The sequence below is a fragment of the Phalacrocorax carbo genome, assembly GCF_963921805.1.
Source record: "Phalacrocorax carbo chromosome W unlocalized genomic scaffold, bPhaCar2.1 SUPER_W_unloc_3, whole genome shotgun sequence".
In the NCBI taxonomy this organism is placed as follows: domain Eukaryota; kingdom Metazoa; phylum Chordata; class Aves; order Suliformes; family Phalacrocoracidae; genus Phalacrocorax; species Phalacrocorax carbo.
The window spans coordinates 267,151-287,244 of NW_026990254.1; the positions used below are offsets into that span (position 1 = coordinate 267,151).

Genomic DNA, 20,094 nt, shown 5'->3' on the forward strand with positions numbered 1-20,094 from the left:
CCTTGGGGACCCCACTTGTGACAGGCTGCCAGCCTGAGTAAAAACCATTGATCACCACCCTCTGAGTGTGACCTTTTAGCCAATTTCCTACCCATCTCGCAGACCACCCATCCAAACTGTATCTTGCCAGTTTGTCCAGAAGGCTGTGGGAAACAGTGTCAAATACTGTGGAAATCCGGGTAAATAACAACCACTGCTCTTCCGACTTTGACAAAAAGCGTTACTTTGTTGTAGAAGGTGATCGGGTTAGTCTGGCAAGATTTCCCTTTGGTGAATCTGTGCTGGTTTTTCCCAGTCACCTGCTTCATTAGGTTTGTGATAGTTTCTAGGAGGACTCATTCCATACTTTCCCAGGGATTGAAGCAAGACTAATAGTAATAGGCTTGTAGTTTCCTGGGTCCTCTTTTGGGCCCTTCTTGTAGATGGGTATGACATTTGCCCTCTTCCAGTCATCAGGGACATCCCCTGAACTCCACGACTTTTCAAAGATTATAGACAGTGGCCTCATAACAATGTCAGCCACTTCTCTTAACACCCTGGGGTGGGGGTGGATTCCATCCAGGCCCATAGATTTATGTGGGTTGAGCCCTTGCAAAAGGCCACAAACCAGCCCTTCCTTCACTACCGGAGGAATGTTGACACATGTGTTGTCGTAGCTACTTGATCCTGTGATCTGGGGTCCAACTACACTGGTAAAGACAGAGGCAAAGAAGGTATTGAGAACCTCTGTCTTGTCAGCTTTATTAGTAACTAGTTTCCCTGCCCTGTTTAGTAATGGGCCTATGTCCTCCCTGTGCTTCTGTTGCTGCTCACATACCTGAAGAACCCTTTCTTGTTGTTCTCTGGCCAATTTCAGTTCTAGCTGAGACTCAGCCTTCCTGACTGCATATCTGCATGACCTAGCAATGTTTTTGTAGTCCTCGACAACTATTTGGTCACCTTTCCATAGCCGGTATGCTTCTTTTTTGCCTTTAAGCACAGCCAAAAGCTCAGGGTTGTCTCTTGTTCTGCCTTCTTCCTTTCCCTTTGTAGGGGATGGACCGTTCTTGTGCTTCCAGAAGGCTGTTCTTGAATAACTCCCAGCACTCACAAGCTCCTTTGCCTTCCATGGATGCTTCCTGTGGAATCCTTCACAGCTGGGCTCTGAGCATCAAGTTGGCTCTTTGAAAATCCAGGGTCTTTGTCCTACTACTGGTCTTCAGCGTGCTCGGCAGGATCTTAAACTCCACAATTTTGTGATTGCTGTATCCAAGGCTACCATTGGTAGTTATGTTGTCAAGTAACTCGTCTTCGTTTACTGCGAGCAGTAAATCCAGCAATGTGCTGTTCCTAGTTGGCACGTCCAACATCTGTAGCAGGAAGCAGTCCTCAATGCATTCCAGGAACCTGATGGACAGCTTGTGCACTGCTGCATTGTTTTCCCAAAAAAATGTCCAGGTAATTAAAGTCAACCATGAGGACCAAGTGCTATTGGCCCAAGACTTCCTTGAGCGGCCGAAGTAAGGTTTTGTCAGCCTCCCTGATTGGGAGGTCAGTAACAGATGCCCACCATAAGATCCCTCTTGGTGATGATACCTCTAATCTTGATCCAAAGGCGTTCGATGAGAGAACTTTTGTGGTCTCCATAGTGCACCTCCATACACTCAAATTTCTCTTTTACATGAAGTCCAACTCCAGCTCCTCTTTTTCCCTTCCTATCTTTCTGAAAGAGCTTGTAGCAATCCATTGCGGTCTTCCCGTTGTGTGAGTTTTCCCACCAAGTTTCTGTGATTCCTATGCTATCATAACTCTCAGACTGGGCACAGAGCTCCAGTTCCTCCTGTTTGTTGCCCAGACTACTTGTGTTGGTATACATGCGCTTGAGGTGGCTAAACTTGGGGCACTTGCCTTTGGAAAGGATTGGAGAGCTTCCTCACTACTCTGGTAGGCGTGCTCATCTACACTGTTGCTTATGTAGTAATGTAATGTAGTTTTTAACAGTCCATTGTACCGTTCAATTTTCCCAGAGGCTAGTGCGTGATAGGGGATGTGATACACCCACTCAATGCCATGCTCTTTGGCCCAGCTGTCTATGAGGTTATTTCGGAAATGAGTCCCATTGTCTGACTCAGTTCTCTCTGGGGTGCCATGTCGCCACAGGACTTGCTTTTCAAGACCCAGGATAGTGTTCCGGGCACTGGCGTGGGGCAGGGGATATGTTTCCAGCCAGCCGGTCGTTGTTTCTACCATTGTAAGCACATGGCGCTTGCCTTGGCGGGTTTGTGGGAGTGTGATATAGTCAATTTGACAGGCCTCCCCATATTTATATTTCAGCCATCGTCCCCCATACCACAGAGGCTTTACCCGCTTCGCTTGATTGATTGCAGCGCATGTGTCACATTCGTGGATAACCTGTGCAATAATATCCATGGTCAAGTCCACCCCTCGATCACGAGCCCACCTGTATGTTGCATCTCTCCCTTGATGGCCTGAGGTGTCATGGGCCCACCGAGCTAGAAATAGTTCACCCTTATGTTGCCAGTCCAGATCCACCTCAGCCACTTCAATCTTGGCAGCCTGATCTACCTGCTGGTTGTTCCGATGTTCTTCAGTGGCCCGACTCTTGGGGATGTGAGCATCCACATGACGTACCTTTACAACCAGGTTCTCTACCCAGGCAGCAATATCTTGCCACAATGTGACAGCCCAGATGGGTTTGCCTCTGTGCTGCCAGTTGCTTTGCTTCCACTGCTGCAGCCAGCCCCACAGGGTGTTTGCCACCATCCAGGAGTCAGTATAGAGATAGAGCCCTGGCCACTTTTCCCGTTCAGCAATGTCTAAGGCCAGCTGGATGGCCTTTACCTCTGCAGACTGGCTCGATTCACCTTCTCCTTCAGCAGTTTCTGCTACTTGTCGTGTAGGACTCCATACAGCAGCCTTCCATCCCCGGTGCTTTCCCACAAGGCGACAGGACCCATCAGTGAACAGGGCATACTGCTTCTCATTTTCTGGCAGTTTGCTATACAGTGGGGCTTCTTCAGCACGTGTCACCTCCTCCTCTGGTGATATTCCAAAATCTTTGCCTTCTGGCCAGTCCATAATCACTTCCAAGATTCCTGGGCGACTGTGGTTTCCTACTTGAACCCGCTGGGTGATCAGTGCAAACCATTTACTCCACGTAGCATCACTTGCATGGTGTGTAGAGGGGATGTTTCCTTTGAACATCCAGCCCAGCACTGGCAGTCGGGGCGCCAGGAGCAGCTATGCTTCAGTACCAACCACTTCTGAAGCAGCTCGAACCCCTTCATATGCTGCCAATATCTCTTTTTCAGTTGGAGTATAGCAGGCTTTGGACCGTCTGTATCCACGACTCCAAAACCCTAGGGGTCGACCTCGGGTCTCCCCATGTGCTTTCTGCCAGAGGCTCCAGGTAGGGCCATTCTCCCTGGGTGCAGTGTAGAGCACATTTTTTACATCTTGTCCTGCCCGGACTGGCCCAAGAGCTACTGCACGAACTATTTCTTGTTTAATCTGTTCAAAAGGCTTGTCGTTGCTCAGGGCCCCATTTGAAATCATTCTTTTTCCGGGTCACTTGATAGAGAGGGCTTACAATCAGACTATAATTTGGAATATGCATCCTCCAAAAACCCACAACGCCCAAGAAAGCCTGTGTTTCCTTTTTGCTAGTTGGTGGAGACATGGCTACTATTTTGATGATCATATCCATTGGAATCTGACGACGTCCATCTTGCCATTTGATTCCTAAGAACTGAATTTCTCGTGCGGGTCCCTTCACCTTACTTTGTTTTATGGCAAAACCAGCTTTCAGAAGGATTTGGACTATTTTCTCTCCTTTCTCAAAAACTTCTTCTACTATGTTGCCCCCACACGATGATGTCACCAATGTATTGAAGGTGTTCTGGAGTTTCTCCCTGTTCCAGTACAGTCTGAATCAGTCCATGGCAAATGGTAGGACTGTGTTTCCACCCCTGGGGCAGTTGATTCCAGGTGTACTGGACCCCCCTCCATGTGAAAGCAAACTGTGGCCTGCATTCTGCTGCCAGAGGGATTGAGAAGAATGCATTAGCGATATCAGTCGTGGCATACCACTTGGCTGCCTTTGACTCCAGTTCGTATTGAAGTTCTGGCATGTCCGGCACAGCAGCACTCAACGGTGGACTGACTTCATTCAGGCCACGATAGTCTACTGTTAGTCTCCACTCTCCGTTAGACTTCCGCACTGGCCATATGGGACTGTTAAAGGGTGAGTGGGTATTACTGATGACTCCTTGGCTCCTCAGTTGGTGAATGAGCTCATCGATGGGGATCAGAGAGTCTCGGTTGGTGCGGTATTGCCGCCGGTGCACTGTTGTGGTGGCGATTGGCACCTGTTGTTCTTTGACCTTCAGCAACCCCACCACAGAAGGGTCCTTTGAGAGACCGGGCAGGGTAGACAGCTGTTCAGTTTCCTCCGTCTCCAAGGCAGCTACACCAAAAGCCCACTTGTAGCCTTTTGTGTCCTTGAAATACCCTCTCCTGAGGTAGTCTATGCCAAGGATGCACGGAGCCTCTGGGCCAGTCACAACGGGGTGCTTTTGCCACTCATTCCCGGTGAAGCTCACTTCGGCCTCCAATACAGTTAGCTCTTGGGATCCCCCTGTCACTCCAGCAATACAGATGGGTTCTGCCCCGATATAGTTTGATGGCATTAAGGTGCACTGTGCGCCGGTGTCCACTAAAGCTTTATACTCCTGTGGGTCGGACGTGCCAGGCCATCAGATCCACACAGTCCAGTAAGCCCGGTTATCCCTTTCCTCCACCTGGCTGGAGGCAGGGCCCCTCTAGTCCTGATCATGGCAGTCACAACTCACTTCCTGTAAATGTGAATCAGGAGTCCCTCTATTACACTTTAGAAATAAAATCTGCGCTTCTACTCCTTTGTCTGGGGATCTTCTCACTGGAAACTAGAGCAGTAGCTTTCCTGGAAGAACCTCCCTGAGCGATTGTTCTTCCTTGCAGTTCACGTACCCGTGCCTCTAGGGTTGAGGTAGGCTTGCCATCCCACCTCATCATGTCCTCTCCATGGTCACGCAGGTAGAACCATAGGGTGGCCCGTGGTGTGTATCCCCTTCTTTGAGCCAAAGGACGCTTATTCCTAACAGCTGAGACGCTACTCTGTCGAGGTGGGGAGTAGGACAGATCTTCTTTGAGTTGCTGGACCTCTTGGGATAGTTTCTCCACAGCAGAGACGAGCGAGGAAGAGATATTTGTTTCGTAATCCCGGAGTCTATCAATCACGTCTGCCACCGTTGGTGTCTCGTCATCTTTCCAGGACATTACTGCCAATGAGTTTTCCTGTGAAGATGGTGCGCTCTGTACAAACTTCCGCCACATGGGTCGTGTGCACTCGGCTTCATCTGGATCTTTGGATGACCGTTGATCGTCCAGGTCACCATAAATCACCTCAAACACAGCTAATTCCCTTAGATACTGGATGCCTTTCTCCATAGTTGTCCATTTTCCTAGGAGATATGTAACATCTTCTTTAAAGGGATACCTTTCCTTCACTCCAGACAGGAGTCGCCTCCAGAGGCTGAGGGCTTGTGTTTTTTTCCAATTGCTTTGTCAACGCCCCCTTCCCCAGAAAGGGATCCCAATTGTTTGGCTTCTTTTCCCTCTAGTTCCAGGCTACTGGCCCCATTATCCCAACATTGGAGCAGCCAGGTGACAATGTGTTCACCTGAACGATGGCTATAATTTTTTCGCATATCTCGCAACTCGCTTAAGGACAGGGATTGGGTGGTCTCTATTTCATTTATGACTTCTTCCTCCTCTCCCCGTGATGGCCCTGCTTCTTCATCATCCCGTTCTAAACGAGTTAATGTCTGCTTCCAATATTTCGTCTTGTGTATGGGGGCAACTGATACTGGTACGGGTTTATTTTCTGAGCCAGCTCCACTACTTGTGGGGGTTTGAGTGGCTGCAGTGCCTGTTGTCAGGGCTGGATTGTCTACAGTGCCAGTCACTTTGCATTTCAATCCAGAGACCTTCTCTTCCCCTTGGGGGCACTGAATACTGTTGAGCAGGGCTCAGTATGCTTGGGCCAGACCCCAGCATGTTGCAGTTATCTGTGTCTCTCTGGAGTTCCCAGCATAACAACACACTTTGTCCAAATATTCTACTAGGTTTTTAGGATTCTGCACTTGTTCGGGGGTGAAACTCCAAAACACTGGGGGTGCCCACTGCCCTAGGTGTTTGCCCATGCTATCCCAAATGCCCTGCCACTCGTAACTATCAAGCCTCGGGGCAGATTTCTGGGTGATATTCTTAAGTTGCTTAGTCAAAACCAAAACAACATGCCCAAAAACTAACAATAAGTGCACCTTAACCACCCAAGAATGATCAAGATACAAAAACGTTGTAACAAAGGCACAGACATCATAGAACAAAGTTGCAAAGGTATTATTCTGTATTTCCTCCATATAAAATCTCTCCGAGGAGGAGGTATAATTGCTAATTGCCTCAACAAGGTGGTATCCAAAGTACAGTAACGGTTTCAGCAAAAACCCCAAATACCAGATAAAGCTGAAGTCAAGTGTTTGTATAACAAATCTTGTAGGCAAAACATTACTAATCACAGCAGAACACAGCAGACTCAACAAACCAACACCGATCTTTAACACCAACTGCAAAAAGGACAACATGGTGCTGTGACCAGCAGCTGTTATTATCTCCAACCCTTGAGCCCCACGTTGGGCGCCAAAAAGACTGTCGTGGTTTAGCCAGCAGCTCAACCCCACACAGTCGCTCGCTCACCCCCCCACCGGTAGATGGGGGAGAGAATCAGAAGGGTAACGCTCGTGGGTTGGGATAAGAACAGTTTAATAATTAAAATTAAAAGAAACAACAACAGAAATGCAATGTAAAGGAGAACAACGAGAGGCGCAAAGCCCCGGGGGCGGGGGGAAGGGAGGGGAGAGGGGGAACGAACCGCCGAAAAAAACCGCACGCGCTGCCGCCACCCGCCGACCCGACACCGCGCCGCTCCCGCGCTGCAACCTGCCCCCCCTCAATATACGGGTCATGGTGTCACATGGTATGGAATGAACATGCCATTGGCCAGTCGGGGTCAGCCGCCCCCACCACGGCCCTGCCCTTCCCAGCCCCCCCCCCCCACCACCACCACGAGGCAGAGCGCTCGAAGCTGGAAAGGTAGCCGACCTCCAGAGTGAGGAGAATTAACCCCTTCTCAGCCAAAACCAGCACACTATGCTATCATAACTCTCAGTCTGGGCACAGAGCTCCAGTTCCTCCTGTTTGTTGTCCAGACTACTTGTGTTGGTATACATGCGCTTGAGGTGGCTAAACTTGGGGCACTTGCCTTTGGAAAGGATTGGGGAGCTTCCTCACTACTCTGGTAGGCGTGCTCATCTACACTGTTGCTTATGGATATACAGATGTCACAACTGTGGACCCTACCCCCCAAAGTTCATTAGTTTAAAGCACAAGTCAGTCAATATGTTGGTGAAGATTCTCCTGCCTCTTCTAGATCAGTGGATTCCATCTCTTCCCAATAGATTGTATTCATCGAAGAACGTCCCATGAGCAACCAAAGCCCTGGCGATGACACCAGCCATGAGGCCAGGTATTGATCTGCATGATGCATCAGCTTCTGCCTGTATTCCTATCCCTGACTCGCAGGATAGAGAAGATCACTTGGGCACCTGTCCCTTTTACTTGAGCCCTCAGGGCTTTCAAGTCCTGCTTGATCTTGCCCAGCTTATTCTTTACTACGGCATTGGTGCCCACATGGAAAAGTAGGGGATAGTAGTCTGCCCTTTTAACCAGTTGTGGTAGTCTCTCTGTGTCATCCTGGATCTTGGCTCCTGGCAAGCAGCAAACTTCCCTTGACTGTATATCAGGTCAGCAGATGGGTGCCTCAGTGCCTCTCACCCAGTGCTAGCACTCGCCACTTCCTTTTGCAGCTTTTAGTATGTGCTGCTGGTGCGGTTTCTACCTGTGAATCGTGCTCATTGGCGTCACCCGCTGCCAAGACTTTGTATCTGTTGCTGGTTGATACATACAAGGAAAGGGAGCGAAGCAATATCGTGTTCCCATGGGTCACCAGAGACCATAGTGCCTCCTTCTCCAAGGTGTTGTCTGTTCACTGCTAAAGCTCTTTGTCTGGTAGTCCTTGGAGGTCAGTGCCACAGGGCCCTAGTATTTCTTCTTGTAAAGTCTCGAATAATACTGTTTCTTGTTCACCCTCCCTAATACAGCATAGCATGCTAACTTCCTCCTGCATCTCCTCCACCTGCTGCCTGAAGTGACTCACACCAGAGTACACCTTGCACAGGTAGAACTTGCACCCTCCTCCACCCAGGAGGCAGGGGTGCAGTGTTTGCAGCCCTCCACCTGGACAGCAGCTTCCCTAACAGGAAGCTCTGTCTGGGTGGCTACCTCCACTCATCCCAGGCTAACCTGGCTAGGTAGCTGATTCCTGTCTGCTGCAGAGTGCAGCCCTCACCTCATCTCTACCACCATGCCCCCAACAACCTCAATGCACTGTCTAATAAGCCCTTCTAACTCTTTGGAGACCCCAAGCTGCTGGGTAGGCTTGCACATCCACCAGCTAGCTGGGGTGACCATTGAAGCTGCAGTCTGCTGGAAATACAACACAGCAGAGAAGAAACAGTCTAGGAGGTTCCTGGAGTGTGTGGAGGATAACTTCCTGACACAGCTGGTAAGTGAGCCTACCAGGGGAGGTGCCTCGCTTGACCTGCTGTTCACAAACAGAGAAGGACTGGTGGGAGATGTGGTCAGAGGCGCTCTTGGGCTTAGTGGCCACGATATGATTGAGTTCTCAATTCTTGGTGAAGTAGGAAGAGGGGTCAGCAGAACCACTACTATGGACTTACAGAGGGCAGACTTTGGCCTGTTCAGGGCAGTGGTTGGGAGAGTCCCTTGGGAGGCAGTCCTGAAGGGCAAAGGAGTCCAGGAAGGCTGGGCTTTCTTCAAGAAGGAAGTCTTGCAGGCGCAGGAGCAGGCTGTCCCCAAGTGCCGCAAGACAAACCAGCGGGGAAGACGATGGGCCTGGCTGAATAGGGAGCTTTTGCTGGCACTCAGGAAAAAAGGAGAGTCTACCACTTTTGGAAGAAGGGGCAGGCAACACGAGAAGAGTACAGAGACCTTGTTAGGTCTTGCAGGGAGAAAATTAGACAGGCAAAAGCCCAGATAGAGCTCAACCTGGCCATTGTTGTAAAGGATAACAAAAAAATGTTTTTACAACTATATTAACAACAAAAAGAGAACCAAAGAGAATCTCCATCCTCTATTGGACGCAGAGGGGAACATTACAACTGAGGATGAGGAAAAGGCTGAGGTACTAAATGCCTTCTTTGCCTCGGTCTTTAACCGTCACGCCAGTTACCCCCGGGGTATTCAGCCCCCTGATCTGGAAGGCAGGGATGGATGGCAGAATAAACCCCCCATAATCCAGGAGGAAGCAGTTTACGACCTGCTGCTCCACCTGGATGCTCACAAGTCTATGGGGCTGGATGGGATCCAGCCAAGAGTAGTGAGGGAGCTGGCAGAGGAGCTTGCCAAGCCACTCTCCACCTGGATAGGGTGCTGGGCCATCTTGTCTAGACTGCACTCTTCCTAGAAAGGTTGGACTAGATGATTCCTGAGGTCCCTTTCAAACTTTGATTCTGGGATTCTGGGATTCTGTAGTTTCTCAACAGTCCTGGTTAACATGGGAGGTCCTATATGACTGGAGGCTTGCTAATGTGACAGCCATCTACAGAAAGGGCCAGAAGGCAGCTTTGGGGAACTACAGGCCTGTCAGCCTGACCTCGGTACCAGGGAAAATTATGGAGCAATACATATTGAGTGAGCTCACCAAGCATGTGCGGGACAACCAGGGGATCAGGCCCAGTCAGCATGGGTTCATGAAAGGCAGGTCCTGCCTGACCAACCTGATCTCCTTTTATGACAGGGTGACCCGCCTCATGGATGAGGGAAAGGCTGTGGACATTATCTACCTGGACTTTAGTAAAGCCTTTGACACTGTCTCCCACAGCATCCTCCTAGAGAAGCTGGCGGCTCATGGCTTGGATGGGTGTACTCTTCGCTGGGTAAAAAACTGGCTGGATGGCCAAGCCCAGAGAATTGTGGTGAATGGAGCTAAATCCAGTTGACAGCCCGTCACGAGCGGGGTGTGGGAAACTCTAGCCCGGGAATGGCTAGCAGAAAGAGGGCATTGAAGTAGAAAAACAGGCTCCAGGTCGGAAGCGACCTTGGGCCCAGCTGTTGGTCAACAGAAGAACGTGAGGCCAGCTGGTGTTTTACAAAGGAGTGTGAGCCCAGCTGTTGCTGATCGGTAAAACAATGTGAGAAACAAGTAACTGCTAATTGCAAGGCTGAACACAAGAGATAAGCATGGGAGGAGTTGGCATTTACCTCCCAGCCAATGATGAGCTGTGCTTTTGCAATATGTATGTGCTAATTAACGAATGGTATAAAAGATGTTTGCTGATTGCCAATAAATGAGACTTGATGATCATCATCGGATGGTGCCTGTCTCCCGCTGGTTTTCCGTCAAATGGTGACCCCGACGTGATACCACGGACGGTCCAGCGTAGGGTTCGTGTCCTGCAAGCAGAGGGACGGCAAAACAGACAGCGCAGCTGGTCTGCGTACCCTGAGCGACCACATAGGTGGGCTCAGTCTGCGTGCCCTGGGCGACCACATAGGTGGGCTCAGCCGATACGTGCTGCCGAGACCTTGGGAGCTGCAACGGCGCCGACGAGCACAATGGAGAGGCAAGCAGCATATGATTTCTTTACATCTCTTTTAGAGAGGCGTAACATTAAAGGTATAGATTTACGTAAAGAACTACCGTTGTTGATAAGCTGGGGATGCGAGAAGGGACACTTTGTAAACCCGCATACGGTGCATGAACTGGCAGAGTGGAGAAAGGTGAGGGACAGTTTGTGGGAGGCGGTCTTAGAGGATGATAAAACTGCAAAGAAAATGAGTAAGCTATGGAAGGTAGTACATAACGAGTTATTGCAGATACAAGCAGAAAAGCGAGCTGTGCAGCAAGCTGTCTCAGCTCAAGAGCGAAATCGGAGCTACGGCTCAGGCTGGGGACTTAGCACCCCGGGCCTGCCTGCGGTTTCAACTGTCTACCTGCCCCCTGGGCCGGCAGACCCCTCAAACTTGCCCTCGTCACCCGCAACTCCCGCTACTGCGAATAACCAGCCCGCAACGGTACTGGGTCCCGGCCTAGACCATGAGCCGATGCCTGGAGCGGAATCTGACTTAGCAGAAGCCATTGCACGGGAGCGGCGAGGGGCATGGGCGGCATTAGCGCGGGAGGGGGCAGAAAAGGGTGATCCTGAACTAGTTGAAGCCGGTGGTACTCTCGCTTTTCCGGTAATTTATAGACCGAATCCCGGGGGAGGACTGCAGGCGGAGATTACTGCGTTAGACTGGAAATTATTGTCCCAATTACGGTTCACTGTTAGTCAGTTCGGAGTATCGAGTGAGCCTGTAAGACAAATGCTGGACTATCTGTTCACTGCACATGTCTTGTTGCCTGCCGATATTAAAGGGCTCGCCGAGTTGATTTTTTCGCCACACCAAAGATTGCTGTGGGAGGCTCACTGGCAAGCTGAGGCACAGGCGTCAGCTGCAACCCAGAGGGCACTGGGAGATCCCCTTCAAGGCGTTACCTTGGATGAACTGTTAGGACTGGGAGCGTTCTTTAGAACGGAGGCACAGGTTTTATTGGGACCAGAGAAGTGTAGAGAAGCGATGAGAGTTGCTCGAGCAGCTATGACTAAGGTTAAGGATACAGGAGGGATCCCCTTTTATACGGGAATAAAACAAGGGAGAGCCTATGATGATTGTTTGTGGGATTTGGTGATAGATGACGATAAGACAGCGGAAAAGTTAATGAAACCTTGGCGGGAAGTGATTAACTGTATGAAAAAATATAAAACTGAAAAAAGATTAGCAACAGCCGCCTCTGATCGGCTAGACAGCTGTGACCCCAATGCTGGAAAGATTGGAATTGGCTTAGACAATCTCTCACCTCCCTTCTCGGGGATCCCAGTTGTCGTACCTCGAAAACCCCTTATTTCCCCCCCTCCCGCCCCTGATAAATCTACATCTGTAGAAACTAGCGGAGGAGGAATAAGCTTGGGAAAGGGAGGTGAAGATATTGAAAATTTATGTGATGTAGTCTCTCCGGTGAAGGAAAATAAGCCGAGCACGCTGTCTAGTCACCGTTCTGTGCCTGCTGTGCGTAGCCAGGTTGACTGGCGAAAAATCGGGTTAGAGGCATTACAGAACGGGGACCTAGAGACCGCCGATTTGTTAGCTCAGGCTTTCCCTGTCATCTATCAACCGGACCCTGCTAACAATCAAAATTTATTAGCACACCATAATCCTCTTGATTGGAAAATTTTTATGAAGGGCCCATTGCTGCGTCAATGTGTTATGGAAAACTCCAACCATGCTACTAAAAGCATTTTAATTACACTTCCCCTAGACGCAGGCATTGAGGTGATGCTTGAACGCATGAGTCGGGTACCTCCCGGCCCCCGAGCTATGTTAGTTGAAGCATTGAGGGAAGTTGGGCAGGGAATGGTACACGTTCAGCAACAAGTTTGTGCCGCTCTCGCCCCATTGGGTCCAGCCAAAAACTCTCAACAGTAACCAAAGAGGGTCACTGCCACATGGACTTCCCAATCCCACTGACATGGCTCACAGAAGAGCCAGTATGGGTCGGGCAGTGACCGCTCAAACGGGAAAGTCTACAACAAGCCCATATATTAATAAAAGAACAATTAGATCAAGGACATCTCCGACCTTCAACAAGCCCCTGGAACACCCCTATTTTTGTTATCAAGAAAAAGTCAGGGAAATACAGGCTGTTACATGATCTACGGGCAGTGAATCAGCAAATGCAAGCGATGGGGGCTTTACAGCCTAGCCTTCCAAATCCAGCCATGCTACCAACTGACTGGCATTTACTGGCATTATCGACTTAAAGGACTGCTTTTTTACTACAAAGCTGCATCCTCAGGATACCCAGCGGTTTGCATTTACATTACCGGCAATCAACAGAGAGGGTCCTGACTTACGCTTCGGATGGACAGTATTGCCACAAGGCATGCAGAATAGCCCTACTCTGTGTCAACTCTTCGTAGATGCTGCATTGAAAGAAGTGAGGCAGCAATGGCCGGACACTATAATTTACCATTACATGGATGACATCTTGTTTGCGCAAGTACAACCTTTCTCAGCACAGCAAGAATTATATTTACAGCAACAGCTCCAGCTACACGACCTAGTAATAGCAGCAGAGAAGGTTCAACGTTCACCGGTATGGAAATAACTTGGGTGGCGCATCAGTGACTCTCAATTCTTCGCCCAATGTTCAAGGGCACTGACCCTGCCGCGCCGGTCCGACCGACTGCTGAACAACACACTATGATACAACGTCTTAGCTCTGAGATCGTCCAGAGAGCAGCAGACCGCCTGGACCCCGATCTCCCCATCGATCTCACCATACTCCATGGTTCTACTCGCATTTTGGGTGCACTTACTCAGTGCAAAAAGAAAAAGGGGGAGAAGATAAGGGTGTTGGAATGGCAAAAGTTGTGTTTGTGCAAAAGTTTTGTTTGTATTAAATCACTTATGCCTATTTGCAGAACACGATAACCCTCCTGCGTGGGTGCGTCAGTACAACACATTGCAGGTATCCCTCACAACCCAACGGGTCAAGCAATAGTGGAACGAGCTAATGGGTTGCTGAAAACCTATGTTCAAAAGTATGCAGATATAAAAGACCCGCAGGAGCGGCTGGTAAAAGCACTGTTTGTGTTAAACTATTTGTGTGTATTTGGCTCTGAGGGAGTGCCTGCTGTCATCGTTCACTATAGACAGAAAAAAGACGAACGGGAGCTACCCCGAGTTTGGGTCAAATACAAAGACCCGCGTACGGGTGTATGGTCAGGGCCTGTGGAGGTTTTATATTGGGGGAGGGGGTATCTCTGTGTTTCTACCCCTACAGGGCCGCAATGGATTCCAGCTAGATGTGCCAGACCCGCCACCTCCCCCACACAGCGCGACGCAGAACAGTTGCCCACCGCGGCACCAGCCGAAGCGGCACCTGAACGGTTGGGATCAGCGGAAGGAACCCAGAGGAGCGCTGTGCAGCACTCACCAGTGAATAACCACGGTCCAGGAGGAACAAAGGTCCCAGAGGGTGCATAGCGCCCGAGGTTTGGTCTGGTTTCGACCGAGAATACAAGGCGGACTGATAATGAGCTCTGCTGAACAGAAATTATGGGTATTAGCCCTTTTAAGTGTATGTAGCACTGCCCTTGTGCCTAACGTTTTTGACCCACGAGAAAATATCTGGGTCACGCTAGCTAGATCATTGAATACAACTAGCTTTTGTGCCAGCCTAGCAACGCCCAACTCCCCATTTGTCACATGTCTTATTGGGGTGCCTTTAAGTAATGCAACCTTTATGACTTTTACTCAGTCTGTAGCGGAGCTGCAACAGCAGCATAATATAACTCGGAAGCTTCCCTTTAAGTGGCGTGACGCCCCTTCGGTGTTTGTTGAGTATGATATCTGGGATGATGTACTCCCCGTAGGCCCAGAACCACAAGAGCTTGCCCTTGCGGGCTCTCTTAATGCTACTGCTTGGTGTAACTATACCTCTGTAAATATATCACGCTCTAACAATATGCTTATTGCACTACCTGCAGGTTTGTTTTTAATTTGTGGAGATCGGGCTTGGCCTGGCATCCCGTCACATATAAAGGGAGGGCCTTGCTCTATAGGTCGCCTAACGTTTCTTACCCCTAACACTTCAATGATTTATCAACATCATAGAAAGATGAGAAGCGAAAGGAGCACTCATAAGTTTGAGGATAACTGTGACTCTACAGCTGAATTTTGGAATCCTACAAAGATCATAGCTGTTTCCTTCTTGGCTCCTGGAGTTGGTGTTGCTCAAAGCCTCACGACATTAAACAAGCTAGGGTGTTGGCTAGCTAAGCAAACAAATGCCACATCAAAGGCATTATCTGACTTATTACTAGATGTAGACTCTGTAAGACAGGATGATCCATGGCATTGGTTTAACAGCTTGTTTAATGGATGGGGCATTGGCAATGGGATCAAGAGTATTTTGCAGATGGGATTAATAATATTTATACTGTTTATTATTATATTAATGTGTGTCCCTTGTATATCGCAATGTATGCAACAAATGATGGAAAGAAGTATGAGTGCCGTGTTCCTTTCTCAAGGAACAAAAGAAAAAGGGGGAAATGTGGGAAACTCTAGCCCGGGAATGGCTAGCAGAAAGAGGGCATTGAAGTAGAAAAACAGGCTCCAGGTCGGAAACGACCTTGGGCCCAGCTGTTGGTCAACAGAAGAATGTGAGGCCAGCTGGTGTTTTACAAAGGAGTGTGAGCCCAGCTGTTGCTGATCGGTAAAACAATGTGAGAAACAAGTAACTGCTAATTGCAAGGCTGAACACAAGAGATAAGCATGGGAGGAGTTGGCATTTACCTCCCAGCCAATGATGAGCTGTGCTTTTGCAATATGTATGTGCTAATTAACGAATGGTATAAAAGATGTTTGCTGATTGCCAATAAATGAGACTTGCTGATCATCATCGGATGGTGCCTGTCTCCTGCTGGTTTTCCGTCAGCGGGGTTCCCCAGGGCTCAGTGTTGGGGCCAGTCTTGTTTAATATCTTTATCAGTGATCTGGCTGAGGGGATCGAGTGCGCCCCCAGTAAGTTTGCAGAAGACACCAAGTTGGGCAGGAGTGTCAATCTGCTTGAGGGTAAGAAGGTTCTATGGAGGGACCTGGACAGGCTGGATCGATGGGCCAAGGTAATTTTATGAGGTTTAACAAGGCCAAGTGCCTGGTCCTGCACTTTGGTCACAACAACCCCATGCAATGCTACAGGCTTGGGGAAGAGTGGCTGGAGAGCTGCCTGGCGGAGAAGGACCTGGGGGTGCTGGTTGACAGCCGGCTGAACGTGAGGCAGCAGTGTGCCCAGGTGGCCAAGAAGGACAACAGCATCCTGGCTTGTATGAGGAATAGTGTGGCCAGCAGGAGTAGGGAAGTGATTGTGCCCCTGTACTCGGCACTGGTGAGGCTGCACCTTGAATACTGTGTTCAGTTTTGGGCCCCTCACTACGAGAAGGACAATGAGTTGCTGGAGCATGTCCAGAGAAGGGCAAAAAAGCTGGTGAAGGGTCTAGAGAGCATGTCTTATAAGGAGAGGCTGAGGGAACTGGGGTTGTTTACTCTGGAGAAGAGGAGGCTGAGGGGACACCTTATCGCTCTCCATCAACCAGATCTCCTGGACCCCTTTGCCCTGTAGGGCCGTCTCCCATGGGATTATTCCAGGAAGAGCCCAGGAGAGGCCCAAGTCTCTCCTCAAGGCCAGGGTTTTGATATACCAGTTCTTTCCAGGAGAAGGAAATCAACACAAAGTTAAACCTAATCACAAGCTCTTCTATCATTTTATATATGTGCTGATTAAAGTAATGAAAGCGAACAACAGAATTTGAAATTCAAAGCTCCTATTACTTTTTTTCCAGCTTGTGGGAAAATAACCTGAGACTGCCAAGAAGTGTCTGTTCAGAAGAATTGCATGATATTTTACTTTTATTATCACTTTTTTTAAATTTATGAGTTTTTAGGTATGTGCTCTCTCATGTCTACTGATATCAGACTCCAGTGATATCAACTGCAGATCTGACAGACCTTTATTTTTCACAAGATAAAATCTTCATTACAGGTTCATCTTTGCTACATAAATGAGGACAGGTAAGTCACCAACAAGTAGAAATATGAAAAAGTAGTTTCATTTAACACGGTACCTCTGTTTCTGCTGCATGGGTTGCTGTCTCATAGCCATATATTGCATGTCCTCTTGTAGCCGATTAAGGGGAGAATCTGGTTTGACACGAATCCCATAATAATGGTATTTGGAGTTCCCCCTTTATGAAAGAACAAAAATAACATGTTTTATGCATATATGTCATACCCACTTCACAATTTGCCTATAGTACATAAAGGTACATAAAAGTTAGGCTTAACTTTCCTCTCACTCTAATATTAAACTGGTATAACTCTAACTCCACTAGCTTCTGGAAATCAGTTCACTTAAACTATATTTTCCAGCACTTTACTGTTAGACTTCATTTAAATAGAATAAGGAAAGTAAAACACAAATAAATGACTTATGCAGGCACGGTGAATAAAACGATTCCATAAATGGGGTATGCTTGTGAGTGAGTGAGGGTTTGTGTATGTTTCACTAGTCAGCTTCAGTCCTGATAGCTGGAGAAGAAGAACAGATTTGGGCTATCTGCATTCATGTTTATCTGAATGCTATTGGTGTCTATGTGGACGCTGGTAAAGGCATTGCTCTGCGTTAGCTTGTGTGGTTAGCTGTGTTAGTGTTGTGTGTGTTTATCTGCATCTTTGGAACACATGTTCAGTCTCACTATTAGCTGGACCTGCAATTGGGAACAGCAGTAGCTGCATCCACTGGGCTGAGATGAAAGATATCTGGGTCTTAAGAGTACACAGAGAATATGGCTATAGCAGACTGGGAGTTCTCTGGGCCCTGAAGTCCACTGGATTAGGCAACTCCCTTAACAGTAAGGTTTAAAATATTTTTATTTGTTTGCTTGCTTGCTTGTTTTTAGCATACAAGCTTCACGTTCACAATTATTATTGACATTTTCTATTTTACTTTAAGATTTCATTAATGCAAACCTGGTTCCCAGTCTTCTGGTTCGTAATCCCATGAAGATTGACCGTATGAGTTTTCCAAAGGAGGCAGCATTGACTGGATCTAACTTGTGCTCCTGACAATGATGTAAGTAATGGTTGTAAAGGGTACTTCTGGGAAGACTCACTCCTTCTGCGGTTTCATAGTTGTCTAAAAGCCATTGGAGCTATATCAAACATGAAAGAGTGAACATATGTAAATTCAGTGTTACTCTACTAAAAAAAAAACTTAATTGTACAACACAGACCTCTGATAAATTTTAGACCACTCTTAAGGCTTGTTTAATACAGTGACTTTGTTCTTCAAGCAAATATAATCTAAATCTCTTTCAATGCTAGATATGCCATGATGCCTTAGTATCTTTTAGAATTACAAGTAAATAACAAAACTCACTGCACTTATGACCTCAGATAGCTCCACTTCTAAAAATATTTCAGATTCAGTACCATGCATTAACATTTTATGAAGTTATTTGTGCTTTGGAGATGAATTGTTGGAACTCCAAGGAAATAAAATAATCAATGTAATTTATATTAATTGCAGGAAAAAAACTAAAAGGAGTAAGTTAATATATTTTTAATACTGGAATGTTATACTATTTCTCTTCACCTGAAATTAAAAGCATACAAATGAAAAAAAACCACCCAGTACTTCATTTAACTGAATAGGGCTTATTTTCTTCCAAAAACAAAGAAGAAACTACAAAATATAAAGTGACAAGCAATCTAGATGACATGAGAAATAACTGGTGCATCTATAAAATATTATGGGCCCAATCCCTTTCTGCTGTAGCCTGTTTGCTTCAAAGTGAAACAGAATTAGTATTCTTTTTTTTTTTTTTTCCCCTGTGTAATTTAATGTAGAATTTTGGTGAGCAATTTTGGAAGCATGTAGGCAAACAGTTTCTAATACATCATTTTACCTTTGTATAGAACAAATAGTAACTAACATGCACACAAAACCCAAGTAAAATGGTCACTTTAATGACATTTAACAGTATAGGAGAACAGCAAAATAAAATGGAAATATTTTTATAGTGGTCCTACGTAAATTCTGTGTTTTCAATTTTTTGGGGATGCTAATATTTTACCTAGCTTACACCCCCCTCCCCCCATGGTTTCATATCCTTGGAATTTCCCTTTAATTTCAGCTTGAAAAATTCCCGTTTTGTTTTCTGCTCTCATTTACTACTTAATTACCTAAGAAAGTAATTATACCAAAATGAATCAGCATGAACATCCAAATTTTCCAGGTTCACAAATCTTACCAAAGTTCTGGGCTTAGTTTGAGCATCCAATAAATCCCCAAGCCATGGATTTGTTTTTGGCATTTGGAACAAAATTTTATTCCAATATGCTGGAGCCTCACACAGTTGTATAATCCATTTCAATTTAGTCCACCAAAGGAATTAATATGACCAAAATATGTGTTTAAAGTGCAGTAAAAGATATATAAAGTTTATGTGACATTTAATATGCTACTATGCAGGATTATTGACTAATAGATTGCTGAACAAATTCTGTTCTACTAATGTTCAATATAAATTGTCATTTAAGGAACATGAATATCAATATATTAATGCCCATTACTCGTTAAATATGTTTCCACTCCGACCCTTCTTTATTGCAGAACTACTAGTAAAATTTAGATTATAATGAATATAATGGGCATACAGTTCTGTTTAAGTCAGTTGTGAGCAATTTACCAAGCACAATACATGAAAAATGGAAAAAAAAATTAAGAAAACATTTACTCCAGACCTTTCAAGGACCATCTTTATGTTTACTTTCTTACAGAAAACATCACCAGAACTATCATGCTTAGATTTCTAAACAAGAGCTCTATGTAAAGATGCAGGAGAAGCAAGATCTAACTGGTTCCAAGATGGATGCAGATAATGTTGCACTTTAAATAAACATAACAAAAAAGTGCAGTTCATCATCCTTATATCAAGTTGTAGATGCATTATTGAAAAAGTCTTATCATTCACAAATGTATTTTATCTTGAGCATTTACAATTCTGAAAGAAAACCTAGGAAAACTATTATTGTAAACTTTTAACTTTACTTGACTGTATTAACAAAACCATTTCGCTAATCACCTAAGTATATCTTAATTATATCTTTCAACCTTTCCATTTAATATATACTAATTAGATAATGGAATATGAGATATTTCTATTTTACCTCACAAAGGAAAAATTTATTGACAAACAAAATTATTTCCCAATTAACTTCTGAATATAGCATTAGACTTTTTTCCAG

The 20,094-nt window shown here is 46.6% G+C and overlaps 1 protein-coding gene across 1 annotated transcript in view; it reads right to left on the minus strand.

Annotated features, from left to right (window-relative positions):
• The window catches only part of LOC135310853 (transcription factor RFX3-like), a 66,266-nt gene extending 48,370 nt beyond the window's left edge, over positions 1–17,896 (minus strand). Inside the window, exons 1-2 of the mRNA XM_064439910.1 lie at positions 17,815–17,896; positions 16,911–17,030 (exon numbers count right to left, since the gene is read on the minus strand). Of these exons, the coding sequence (XP_064295980.1) occupies positions 16,911–17,030; positions 17,815–17,846 (152 nt within the window). The 5' untranslated portion in view covers positions 17,847–17,896. The remainder of the gene's footprint in view (positions 1–16,910; positions 17,031–17,814) is intronic.
• Between the last annotated feature and the right edge of the window lie 2,198 nt (positions 17,897–20,094).